Source organism: Poecile atricapillus, chromosome 3 (genome assembly GCF_030490865.1).
Source record: "Poecile atricapillus isolate bPoeAtr1 chromosome 3, bPoeAtr1.hap1, whole genome shotgun sequence".
Taxonomy (NCBI): Eukaryota; Metazoa; Chordata; class Aves; order Passeriformes; family Paridae; genus Poecile; species Poecile atricapillus.
This window is the reverse complement of record NC_081251.1, coordinates 51584767-51598412: the sequence shown is the minus strand read 5'-3', so window position 1 is coordinate 51598412 and position 13646 is coordinate 51584767. Positions and strand designations below refer to the sequence as shown.

Sequence of the window (13646 nt, the reverse complement as noted above, 5' to 3'; positions counted from 1 at the left end):
CTCTTACCAGGACAGTCCTTGACAGCTGTATCAATGTACATAGTTCTACTGTAAGAAAAAAGCACTCTGTGCTGGGCAAACATATTCTGAAAAATTAGATTAAGCATTTACAGAATCGAGGTTTGTATTCCATTAAGTCACTTTTGTGCCATCATTAGAAAATGCCCCTAAGAAATGGGTTTCAGGGATTAACAGGGAAAATTTGGCACAGAGAGATATCTAATACTGGCATTGCATCAACAACATAACTGCACTCAAGTCTCAGCAAATGCAGGTTTTGCCGACTTCAGTTTGCAAATTTTGACAGCCATTGGTTGAAACCTGCTCCCATAAAAAACCCAAGCCTGAAATGGCATTGCCTGTGTTTACACACCCTGAGAAATAAGACTCGGATTTACAAAGACCTGAGTAACTTCTATTCCAACACAATGGGATGCCTGTTAAAGAGGGTACAGAACACTTGAGGCAAAGCAAAGTATCTGGCCACTACTACATAGCAAATAAATTTTTATTTAGATGATAAAAGAAAACATTTGCAAAAAGAAAGATCTAGGGAGTTTTACCACTCCCCTGAGATGTAGAGAAGTCCCACAGGCTCAAGCATGTCAGTGCTTGAGCAAAAGAACAAGCAGGTTCTTTAAATCACAGGCTAAAGTCACTACCTGCATTAACTGCACAGAGATTTCATCTCCACATTTCCCCCTGATTGATGCAATCTGTGTACGAGGAGTAATCTAAATAGAGGATTGAGCATATTTGGCAGATCTTGCACCCCTCTTCACAGAGAATAGTTTTGTCATAACTCACAATATAGTTACTGTAATACTGCTCAAACAGTGTGCTGTGTGGCATAGACAACTGCTTGGCCATTTCGTATAGGCTTTCTGGCTTCAAGTCTTCAATGCCATAAGTTTCAGTCAGGATGTATTCTAATTTCCAGTTCGATTCATTTTTCTTGTTGGCATCTCTGAGGTCCAAGTAAAACTGCCAAAGATCCTACAGTTAAAAAAAAAAAAAAAGAAAAGAAAAAAAGAAAGAAAGAACGAAAGAAAAGAAATAGGCACTGCTGTATTGCTTTCTTCCCTGCTTCATTAAGTCTCTGGAGTGATATATTGATTAGGAAGCTGTCACTCCTTATTATTCACATGTGAATAGAAGGTCACGTCCCACCCCAAGCGCTGGGCTTACACCCAAAGCCGGTACTTGCAGAGCGGTAATGGTGGGGGGATGGGGAGGAGGAGAAAAAGGAGCCACAAAGGCAGCAGTGGCAGTCTTAGAGGGCTTTCCTGTCCAAACTCCACAACGCTCATATCTGCTTTAGGAGTGGGGCAAAAGAGCCAGAAGTTTCCTTTCTGTGGGCTCTACTTGAGGGGCAGAACGGACAGAAAAAGAACGGCCCAGGGAGAAGTTAAGGAAAAGGATGGATGTCGATGCAGGAGTGAAATCTGAACAAGAAAGGAGCAGCCTGAATTAGCATAGGTCTCCAGAGAGAAACCCCAGTCCCAATCAAGCTGCAGGGTGCATTGTCACTGAACTCGGTAGGGTCAAGATTTTATCCTGAATTACAGAGAGAAAGCCTAAACCATTCACAGCCAAAATAATTACACAGGATTCACTTTATCTCCAAAAATCACATGAAACTACAAAGTAGAAGCCTTCTACTTTTCATTTTCCTTCTAAATTTATCTAATATTCCCTATAAAAACTCTATATAGGAAGGTGAATGATTACAAAAAACATTCTATGGTTAAAAGTGCTTTCTTCATCAGCCCTTTTACACCCTTTAGAAACATTTCATGGGCTGCATCCCAAAACTCAGGCTATCACCAGAAAACAAAATTGGTATGTAAGCATGCAAGATTCAGATGAACCTCCTTCAGCATTGCAGAGATCCCTGCAAACAGTTTTAGGATTTCGCCCAGAAAAATTCTGTCTTTGATTCTACATCATAAGAATATTCAATACAGAGCAGAAAGTACTGGGGAGCTCTGCAGGCACAGGAAGAGCAACCAAGTTCTCTTTTAGATTTCCTTTCCTATGCCCAGGAAGAAAAAGTAAGTGTAGGCACCCAAGTTCCATCACCAGCAGCCATAATACTACAAAGACTGAAATCTTGCTGTAATTTTTACTGACACTATAAAGTCTTAAATAATGCTTTAAAATCTTTACTTACCAGCAAGCTGTAGTCAAAAAGATCATATTGATACAATCTGACACCAGGGTTATTGGACTCTATTTGCCATACATCCTTCACTGGGGTTACAGCAGGTGCCACAAACAAGGAATTGACTGGCTTTTCTGCAGAAAAAGGGAAGTTGAGGAGAAGTTTTCTTTCAATCATTTCTTTTTCAAACAAATGTTTTTGTAGACTACCAACACAGTAAAAACAAGAGTGACAGGCTTAAAGACATTAGAAATTTTTTCACCTGATTTAGATGTATCTACTGTGAACTGCCATACTTCCAATGGATAGGCCAAACCCAATGTGAAATATCACAGTACCCACTCCAGTGTGTAACATTTAAGCCTGTCTATACTAGAGGCTTCCCAACCAATTCAGCTGTCTGTCCAAAGCTGAAAATGGTCTTGCTTGTATGTAAAGTCTCTGTATTTAGTATATTTCTACTAAATAAATATTTAAAAACTTTAGTTGCTGATTCCATACTGTATTTTACACGTTGCTGTATGTATTTATGATGTTATTAGAAACACCAGGGTCTGTTTCATCATCTGACCCTGAGTAGCTCAGCACCTACTGTGTGAACACCGACCTTTACAGCAACTGAACCATGAGGATGTATGTGAGTTTTATTGAGACAGAAAGTGCAGGTGAGTACATTGAGAAGTTCTCAGTGGAACGAAAAGAAAGCAGTGTCACAGCAGTGAAATCACAAGGTCAGCCTCCACATATAGGCAGAAGTTTTGAAAGTTTGAAAATCAGTAGATTCTTGTGGGGAAAATACAGCTGAGGTCTATTTCAGTACACTGGTGTTGGCTGCAATATTGCATTTGTCTTGAATTCGCTGGAATTTTGTCAAGAGGAAGACAGCCTGAATAGAAGACAGTTTAAAACTGTACAGACAAACACAATGTGTATTTGATTACTATTTAAATTTTGTCAAAAGATGCAAAATTACTAAAATAATTGGGAAGTAGTTACTCGCACATGCAAACTTTAACAACAAACACCAAGATCAATCTGTTCCCAGTGAAATTTGCAGTAGAGATGATGGTTTCATGAACATATGGGACAATGTGAAAAAATATAGGTATAAGACTGCATTTAGCATCATTTAAAAAATAAAATAATAAATAATAAATTATAATAAAAAATAATAAAAAATAAAGAAAGCCCAGTTCTTTAACTGGGCTGGATTCTTTTTTACTAGAGATTAACACCATGTAAAAAGGTAAATATTTGGAATAGTATTACCTAGTCAGCATTTTGCACATTGCTCATATGAGTTTATATAAATCATAGATGAAAAGCCATTTAACATTTGGGTAACCTCTTACAGTTCTAATATGAGGACAAAACTTGTTAGAGTTATTCTGTTAGAGATGTTACAAGTGCTCCATATGGCCATGCCCATGCTTAGAACTAAGGGATTTCAAAGCAATAAAAAAAAATTTCAACGTGGGTGATTTTCTTGAAGGGAAATTAGCTGATCTAAGAGATGCAACAGGCAGAGACTTTCTTTCCCCTACCTCCTGCTTACCCTTATCTTAATTAACTTTGAAGCAGCAGGGAACTCAGCAGAGAGGCACAGTAATGATGCAGGAAATACAAGAACATAGAGCATGTCTAGCTGGCCTGAGAACATTCCCTTTGACACATTACACAATAGCAACTGGCTGGTATAATTTGCCCATGTCACTGGGAGAGCAGAGAGGAAAGACTAGAAATTCTTGAATAGGCATAAGCATTCATTTAAAAAAAAAAAAAAAAAAAAAAAAAGTTAGGAAGCTTGGGGAGTCTCTGCTGACATCAACAAAAAAAAGACAGTCACCCTTGCAAGGTTCTCTTTGGAAATAAAATTGGAGTGTGTGAGATAAGTAATACATGACAGTATATCCCAATTTCCTTTTTTCAATTATTTATAACGCAGGCTGACTAGAAAGAACATGCAAGAAAGTATTAATTTGCTATTAATCAGGAAGAAAAAGTTCAGGAGTCAACAAGCATCATTACCTTCTTCATCCAGGAGGACCATGATACTATCTCTATGTGTATGTCCAAAAAACTGGCCCGCAATAACACTACTGTATTTGCGAAAAATCTTTACCAGCCTCTCATTGTAATACTCCCTGACAGCTGTAGTGTTCCTTGCATATGGCAAATATCCTATGGGGACATGACCTATTATATACACCTAAGGAATTAAATACAGAAAGCACAATTAGTACCTTAATTTGAAACTTAAAATCTTAGATGTATCCTAGAAGTGGTTACCACAGTTTCATAGTAACACTTTATTTAAAGCATTTTAAAATGGCATTCTAAAAGCTGTAAATCATGACAGTTTTTTAATATAAAATCCCAACAGTAAGATCACCTGAATTCAAAATACCAGTTTAGTATATTACTGGGGAGAAAAAATGTTCCAATAAATCTGTGCATGGTCTTAGGCCTAAGGAAAATGTTATCAATTACTTCAAATGAAAAAAAAAATAAGTTACTAGGGCAAGGCTTATAATTTGGCATCACAAGAGGACAGAAGAAAAAAATTATGTTTGAGTATTACAGTCTACTCCAGAGAGTCAGAGAGTCACCAGAAACATGGATAACTAGTTAAAACTCCTCTGTCTGAGGTAGATACTTAGTGCCAACTGCACACACCAACTAACATGCTGCAGGGTTTCCTGAGAAAGGGATATCTCTTTTCTCCTGAGTGTAATATAATATTCCAAAATTGCAACACTGTAGCAAAATGCAAACATGTTTCAATTAAATACTTTTGCTCAGATGATGATCCTATCCCCATGCCAATCAATCAATCAATCAATCAGGAGCCAACAATTTAAACCTTCACTTCAAAACCTGTGTATTATAAGACAAGTTATTATAGCACTCAAATGATAGCAAGTACTGCAGTTTGGCTAAATTTTTTGGCTGATAAACTCTTTTCTAATTTCTATTTTTGATACTTTACATTACAATGAAAATAAAATATGTTAGCTTTTGTATTAGGCCAAGAGCATATGTTTTAAAATTAAAGGCTATGTGTAAAAAGGTCAAACTGACCTCTACAGTATTTTACATGGTAGGAAAGAAAAAGTATTTTACTATATAATTTGAGAAACTTAATTCAACTAGTTTATTAATTATTGCTGTAAAATGTGCATATTAAAGGAGGAATTAGGAAAAAATAAAATTTTGACTTTGTAGTATCTTTGGCAGCATTATTATTCTTCTAGAAGCATGTTTATACTTTCATTATTTCTACTTCTTCCATCTTTTTTTTTTTTTTTATTTTTTTCAAAATTGAAACAAATAATGATTGCTTCTGTTCCAGATCCCTACCTTTTCCTTCTTTTGTGAAGAGGTTTCAAGTATTTCCTCTAGCCAGGCAAACTGGTTGGCTGGGTCTGTGATATTCACAGTTACCTTGTTGGGGCTGTAATACAAATTTGTGTTCAGACTGATTATCCTGAGTGGTTGATGGCTATTACTGGATTCAAACAGCTGCGTGTAGAAGCCACCTGTGAAAATAAGACCAACATCAGATGACAAATTAAAGGCTTCAAAGCACAACTTTATAATCAAAGTACACCACTGACAAAATACCCAACTTTCCTCTTTCTAACAGAATATCATGCTCATTCAAGCCACAGTCACCTTATCACAATAGAACTTGTTAACAATATTTTCAGCCACATTTTTATAGAAGTTGACACTGAATTATTTATGAATTCTTGCCTGTATTATCTTAGTGTTTATTTGACAGTATTTAGGTGCAATTGTCCAACTGACATGCAAAAAGTGCCCTGTAATATTTCTTCCACATGGACAGATACAGTAGTTGTGAAAGGCCCATACTTCTTGAAATACTGCAAACATAGAGGCTCCTTCAGGAACAACTGTTTGAGCTTAGTAGCCTTGTACTTTGGAAGTCATTTGACTTCAGACTGATGATATGATAAAAAGTAAGGATCACATTTTTCAATCCTTGCTCCAAAAATTCTCCATGGCATGCTGAGCTTCTTCAATAGGTATAAATTCATAGTTCATGGACTTCAATGGAGCCATGGCAACAGAAGAATAACAATATAATTTAACTTAAGGTCTGCCTCTTTGAGTTTTATTACCCTCATTCGAGTTTCTACTTCCACTCTTATCCAGAGTTTGCTTTCATTCAGGACACAAAAACACAAATGTAACTTCCAAATCCCTAATGTTTGAGTGGATTGGAAATTGGATTGAACATTTCAGTTGTTTGCTAAAAAGAAAAATTCTCATTAGGATATAATTATTCTGCCAGTTTAGTAAGGTGCACACAAATATTAATGGCATAATCACCAAAGCTATGTGCCATCATACCCTGAATAAAAATGTACCTATTCAGTGTGCTCTGAAATACATATGCCATTAAAACAGAAACAGCATTTTAACAGTTTTTTTCCCATCAAAGTAAAGTTTCGTGTGCGTCATGCACCCTCATCTAAAAAGCGTTATGAGGTCTCGAAAGCAGAAAGATATTTCACATGCATTGGTACAAAGTCAATAACACTAAACATGTTACAAGAAGTGATAAATATTGTATCAGAAAGTAATAAATGTATTCTGAATATAAGCATTGCCATTCAAAAAGATAAGTAACTTCTTCCAGGAGAAGCATTATAGATAATCCATTGTTCTGACTCATCCTATGAGACTTAGCTAAACAAACAGGACAAATCCACAGAAACATTCATTTTCTAAGCCCTAGCTTCACAATGTATTACTGCCATACTTTACCTTTTCTGAAGGTATTGATTGCTTCATCACTCAGCCAAGGTTTCCAGAAATCTGCTACAGCATTGTAAACTTCACTGGTAGTTACAGGAAGCTGGTCCTGTGAAAGAGAACCTGCCTAAGTCTTAGTATTCAGACACACAGACAAAAAATGCACTAAATTATCCTGCCTGACCTCTTGCATAAAATGTATCAGTCATCACTAGGAGGAATTCAAAACGGGAAAAAAACAACTTCTGAATATCCAGATCAGGAAAAAATGCCTAAACTTAGAACTGATTGCATGGCATTGTCAATGCATTATTAAACTAATGCCAGAAATATGTCAAGCCTTAAGAATACAGCAGAATGGAAAACCATACATTCTGCAAAATTAATAAATACATCAACTGCCAAGTCAAAGTCTAAAAATAAAGACAATTGGACGAAAATAAGTTTCTTCTTCAAGTAACTTGAGTTTCATAGCAGCTCCCCAAAACTCTTTGGCCCTCAGAAACATTCTGGTGAAATTCACAAATGTTTTCATGATGTCCATTTTTTCTTGTAAGAAAACATTTTAAAATGTACAAGGGAAAGTTTTGTCAATGTTTTCTCCCATTAACTGTAATTAGGGCTGTAGCACTCTTCAGTCTGATGAGACCCATGCTCTGCTCTAACCCTGACAGGAAGATACCAGCCTGTCCTTGCCTTTCCTAAAACATCTGAAGTCTTGGTGCTAGAAGGAAAAAACCCACGGATTGAAAAAATTGCAGTCCATGTTTTCTTAAACATAAAATTTGACCTTTCTAAGATCTTTGACACTAAACCTATGTTATTAGAGGTTCAGGCAGTAAGTCTCTGTCTAGGAGCAGAGCAATCAGACGTCTGTTGAGGCATTTGTTGATTGCAGCGCCCAGACATGTCCTGTTAGGACAGCTTTGAGCCAGAGCTAACAGTCACTAACAGATGCAGCAAAAAACCTGATTCTAGATAAGAGGCCATGTTATGGACCGAAGGTGCTCTTGGCCCAGGCAAGTCAGTGTTCTCTGAACTGCTATAAGCAGTCTGGGGACTTGTTTTAAACAGGAGCAAGGGTGTGAAACAAGTAAGGCTATGCAGTAAGGCCAAGGTCACAATATATGATCTGAAAGGTATGCCAATGCTTGATTAACCTGAGTAGTATTTTTAACAGGTTCTTCAAGAAAAATCACCCAGGATTGTTCAGTTGTTAAGACAGACAACTCAGAACACAAAAGAGCAATAAAATTCTTTGGTTTTGCAGTGCGTGCACAGCTTTTACACTTGATTTGGAACAGCCTACAGTGTGTGGCTTGCTCCATATAGCTTCCACTCTACAGGCTATTTGCCAAGCCCACCCATATGAAAAAAAGAAATGTCATAAAGAGCAAAAGACAAACATTAAAAAATTGAACAAGTTGAAATAACCCCATAGTGGGGACTATCTGATCCTATGTCTTTTTCAAACAATAACTGAAAAGCATGCCAGTTCTGCACATTGGTGAAACATGCCTTTTCAAACTATCACAGAAACACTCCTGAGTGGCTTTGTGCAGGGAGAACTAACAACAGTTATTCCAGTCACCGGCTTGTTTCAATTTTCTATTTGCTGCCCATCTGCCCTTCCTGAGCATCTTTTCTTTCTGTCTCCAGATTTAATTTCACAAACAAAATCATATTTGTTGAAAAAGTCCCTACATTCTTTGTTTACAAGGTTTTTGTTGGGGTTTTTTTCCTCTGTCAAATGAGATTGCTGAATGATAACAATTCTCTGCTAAGACATTTTAAAAAAAAACAAAGCGGACACAAAACACTCTGTGACACTTCAGTTAAGGTGTTATTTAATACTTTCCCAGTGTTTTCTAGTGAATCAGCCTGTCCCTATGCCAGTGCATATGAAAAGCTGTAGCTTTACTACCACAGTAAGAACACAAAGGACTGAAGTCACAGTTTGGTTTGTGCACTCACACTTTCAATATACATCTAGCTGTTACTTTGTCTCTCATGTTTCCTTTGCCATGTCTCTTAGCACCTCTGCTATGCCCCTATTAGGAAACCACCAGGTCCAGCAATGACACTGACTATCACACAATCACCTGCTGCACCAACCTATACCCCGACAGGCCTAAAAAACACCAGAGAAAGCTGGAATACAAGCCTTGAGGGTGTGAAGGGGTGTTACTGAATTCCCATGAGGAATTTCAAACAAAATACTTCAGCTGACCTGCTTCACATCCCTTCCAATACCCTCACATCCAATGACAGCATTTGCTTCTGATCCAGTGTGCTGCCAGATCGACCCACAAAACACTTTAAAGGACAAATGAAGCAACTGTTTACTTTTGAGCATGCCAAGAACAATATTCAGCACAGTCAAAGTGAAAAAGCAACATCCTCAGCTGCACATAACTAGTGAATCATCAATGTGATTATTTCTAAATGTCCAATGAGGAAAGAAAAGTAGACATATTTTTAATAGGAGTGGCGAAACTATGGGAATGTTACAAAAACTCAGCTATTATTTTAGTTAAAAAACAACAAAAAAAATCTAGTGATGCTTGCTGACAGATTTCCAGCAGGCGTTTCAGTAGGCTTTGAAACTTACCACAGGCTCACAGGTCCATTATTGATGTCACTTCTGCTAGATTAAGTTACTGTATACCCATGCACGACATGACACATGACACAGTAAGGAAAAGTATGTGTGTATTAACTACATTGACATATGGTGGTTCTAAGCCATGAGGAATGATTAGTAGTAAATTTGTGTGACCTCAGGCCATGTACAGATTGTACCCAGGGTCAGGGTTTCCTTAGGTAAGTGCACAGAGAGTCATGTAGTTTCTGTTCTAGAGTGAAACTATTTATAATATTATATGCTAACTGTAGAATTCTGTCTCCAGAATAACAGTTGCACATAATTATTTTTCATACATGCTTTCCCAGGAGTTAGAAACACGCTCAGTATGATGTATGAACAAATTTCTAACTTGTTTTACCTGTGGCCAGTAGTCATGATTGCCTAAGGCTGGGAAAACCTGAAGATCTGGAAAGAAACTACGAATTGTAGAACTCAGATTACCAATGATGCTAATGACCAACTTTGTTGAGAGCTCTTTTACAGGAACATGAGGAGGGCTATCTCTGAAAAAGGAAAAGGTTTGATTAAAAAAGGTTTGTTAGCAACACAAGGAAGGCAAAAAAAGTCTGCAAACACATCTACATTCTAGCATGTAACACTACTATACAACTTAATTAAAATCACAGAATCAAAGGCTCTCTGCAAAGGCTTTTGTTTAAAAAAACACGAACAAGTAGACTTGTTTAGACAATGTCTATCCTATGATTCATATTTATCATAATGAAGCTTTCTTAGAAATTAGTCATCATTTTGAGCTACTGTGCAGTTTGTATTGTATATCTTTCATCACCTGCACAGCATTGCTAGTTTCTTTTTCCCTTTCAACAATATCCTGTTGAAAATTAAGTACAATAAGGTAAGTGAAATAAATTAATCACTTGCCTTCACATATTTAACACTCTTTCCCAGCAAAAACGAGTAATTTAACATAAACAAACTAGTTCTCACACTCAAAAATACTAATCTCTTTGATAAATTATCCATTGATGTATGCTTTAAAAAATTGTGTGATGTTAGAACTGAGAGTTCTGCTATGGCAGAAGGGTAAGCTAATGCTATCTTTTATGAATACCTAGAAAGTAACAAGGCACAGTACTATGCCTTGATAGCATAGTACTATGAATCTGCTCCCTTTCACACTTCTTTGTCTAGTGCCACTGCTAAGGCACACAAAACCTCACAGGTAACATCTCTGAGAGTCTGGAACAGGAAAGGTAAATGTTCTTACTCAACAGAAGCTTGCAATGAGTCAGTTGCTGCCCTGACCTTTCTTTTTGCTTTTTTTACTTCCTGCCCACCCTGCACCATTTTTATTAACTCACACTAACATAGCCCTATGCTAAATATGACAATGAACAGTCTAGCAGTTACTACAGAGATCAAAATCTGTCCTGAAGCCTTATGTTCTCACTCACTCTTCCACTTTCACCATCTGGACAACTAAAGGGACAACTAGCATTTGTGAGATACTAAACTTAAATCCGTTGGTGCAAATACAAACTTGTGAGTTGCCACACTATTTGGCTATCCAGCTTTAAGTGCAGAGTGACTTGAACACTTACCCTGTCCAAATCATGAATGAAATCTGCTCTTTTGAATCCTTCATGAATGCAAATGCTGACAAAATAAGTTGATAAGGAGAATCACACAAAAAGTCCCCAAAAGGGCCTGGGTTGGAGGCATTGGCTCCTTTGGAAGAAGAACAGACTTTGGTGCGATCAGGGGTAATGTGGTAAGTCGGATCTAAATGTAGGTCAGATACATGCCAGAATTGCCCTGTTTTCAGAAAACAAAGATTAAAGGAAATTCTTTATTTGCATTTGAACTGGATATACCAGGGTAATGCCAAGTTTACTCCAGTTTATCTACAGCTCCTATTTAAAGTTAATAGGTTTCTGATTAGCCTGCCTGGTAAGTATGGGAAAGTTCTTCCTGATGAGTCCTTCATGTACACTGCTTAGAAAATCTGAAAACAGAAGCAGAGGCATGGGTATATGCTATTCATTAAAAATGAAATGGAGATTGGAAGGAACTGAAAAATCACCTCCTTTCCATTAATAGCAATCTGGAAACTGGATAGTAGAGGCAACAGAAGGACTTCTCCATTCCACTTGAAAAGAAAGGGAGCCTCATTTTAATTATTTTTCCAGACTTTCCCTGGCTGGAAGCTACTGTAAAAGATGACAAGAAAGATGTCTAGAAAGAAAGACAAGAAACAACACATGTGTAGAGACTGGGCCTCTCACCATAGAGCATTGTGTTAGCCCTACCTACCCACTACTGTCCAGGCTGACATGCTCTCAGCCACTGTTACATAGCATTACATGGATAAAGGAGCTGAGAAGTATAGGAATATGTAGAATAAGATGAACAAAATCTGTGTTAAACTATCAGCCTTCAAGTTTCATGTAAATTTTAGAGTGATTTCTTTCTGTCAGTTTCAAAGCACTTGGTAAAGGCACACATGTATCTGGGGCAGTGGTTGTGAAATAGGGACGGATATAAATTGATTTTTCCCAAGGCCACACGCTCACTCTATGGGTGAACAGGCACCACACGGCTGTACCTCATGGAGTTTTATTTCAGGAATCAAAGACTAGAGATGATCTTCAAAATCTGTAAAATTGTGATGCCTACCAACAGGAGACAAACCCCGGGACACTGCTGTGTGCTTGTCCCGAGGCAAGTGTGAGTAACATGGGATGAGAATTCTGTGGGAAACCATTTCTACATGGTTTCACCTGCACGCACGCCCCGAGCGGGGATCAGGCCAGGCAGAGCGTGTGTTTGCTGCCAGCACAGCCCAGCACAGCCCCCAAACGCGGTGTTTGCAGTGCGTGCCTCGGGACACCGCGCCAGAGCAGGGCAGGGCTCACCTCACCTCACCCGCCGGCCTGCCGGGACGACTAAATATAAACCCCGTGTAACCCCCGTACCTGAAAAGAGCCATGTGGACTGATCTAGCAGTCACGTGTGGCCGAAGCCAGTTGGGACAGGGAATGCTACGGCAGCAGGTTATGTGCGAGGAGCGGTGCCAGGGGGAGGGAAGGGCCACCGCAAGAAGGGACCGCGCAGCCCGCCCCCCCCTCCGCCGCCGGGCTGGCAGCGGCCCCCGGCCGGGCCTCCCTCGCCGGGCCGCCCCTCAGCCGCCTCCCCCGCCCTCCACGGGCGGCCCCTCAGCCGCTGACCCCCGGCCGACTCACCCACGGCGGAGCGGGGCCGCTGCGGGCCGGCCGGCGCCGCCTCCAGCGCGGAGCAGAGCAGCGCCAGCCCGAGCACCGCCCGCAGCTCCATGTCGGCCCTGCGGGAGCGCCCGGCCCGCCGACGGCGCTACTCGTGTGACCGGGAAAGAGGCGAGCCCCGGACGGCTTGTGCAAACCCCGGCCCTCCGCGGGGCCGCCGGAAACCACCGCGCCCCGCCCGCGCCGCTCGGGGCCAGAAGCCGCCCCGCTCCGCGACCCCGCTGTCGGACGGCGGCTCGGGCTGCCGCCTTGAGCCGGCCGTGGCCGCGGTGACCTTCAGGGGGTGCCACCCCCGCCCGGCTCGGCGCTAAGGAGCTCGCAGGAGCCAAGCCTGGCCGCGGGCAGGGCTGGAGTCGGGGCACCGGCTGATGCAAGGCGGCTGTGCTCTACATCCCCCGCCAGTCTCAAGCGTCTTTCGGAAGCAAGGTTTCTCATGGCATACATGTAAAAATGGATTCCGATTACTTTTAAGGCTTTAAAAAACAAAACAAAACAACACCCAACACTATGAAAAATACTGTCAAGTACACCTTTAATAAAGCTTAAGGGCAGTGATGAGGTATATTGTAAATACAAGTCTGCTGCCAAAAATTTTAGAACTTTGAAGTCAGAGTAGTTTCATATAGGGGAAGAGTACTTGGCGTCAGTTTTAGGAGATGATCACGGTAATAATGTAATCCTGTGGTTCCCCTGAAGTGTCCCATTGCTCACTGCTGTTCCTGTCATGGCTCTGCAAAGTTGTGTCAGCAGCAAATGGAAGTCCCATGTGTCAGTATATTCGCCTCTTTTCCACTCCTCTGAGCAGTGTAAT

General features: G+C 40.0%; 1 protein-coding gene across 1 annotated transcript; it reads right to left on the bottom strand.

The window, feature by feature from the left end:
- Positions 1-490: 490 nt before the first annotated feature.
- SMPDL3A (sphingomyelin phosphodiesterase acid like 3A) lies at positions 491-13144 on the bottom strand. Its single transcript, XM_058836006.1, has 8 exons — positions 12797-13144; positions 11156-11369; positions 9952-10096; positions 6959-7055; positions 5525-5703; positions 4193-4373; positions 2174-2298; positions 491-996 (listed from the first exon to the last, which is right to left on the bottom strand). Exons 1-8 carry the CDS (start codon positions 12885-12887, stop codon positions 685-687), a joined length of 1344 nt encoding a protein of 447 aa, XP_058691989.1. The 5' UTR covers positions 12888-13144; the 3' UTR covers positions 491-684.
- Between the last annotated feature and the right edge of the window lie 502 nt (positions 13145-13646).

Coding starts and splice junctions, on each gene's coding strand:
- SMPDL3A (XM_058836006.1), bottom strand. CDS start 12,887: ATGGAGCTGCGGGCGGTGCTCGGGCTGGCGCTGCTCTGCTCCGCGCTG. Junction 11,370..12,796: donor GCGGCCCCGCTCCGCCGTGG/GTGAGTCGGCCG, acceptor TTCTGAAAACAG/GGCAATTCTGGCATGTATCT. Junction 7,056..9,951: donor ATCATGACTACTGGCCACAG/GTAAAACAAGTT, acceptor TCTCTTTCACAG/GACCAGCTTCCTGTAACTAC.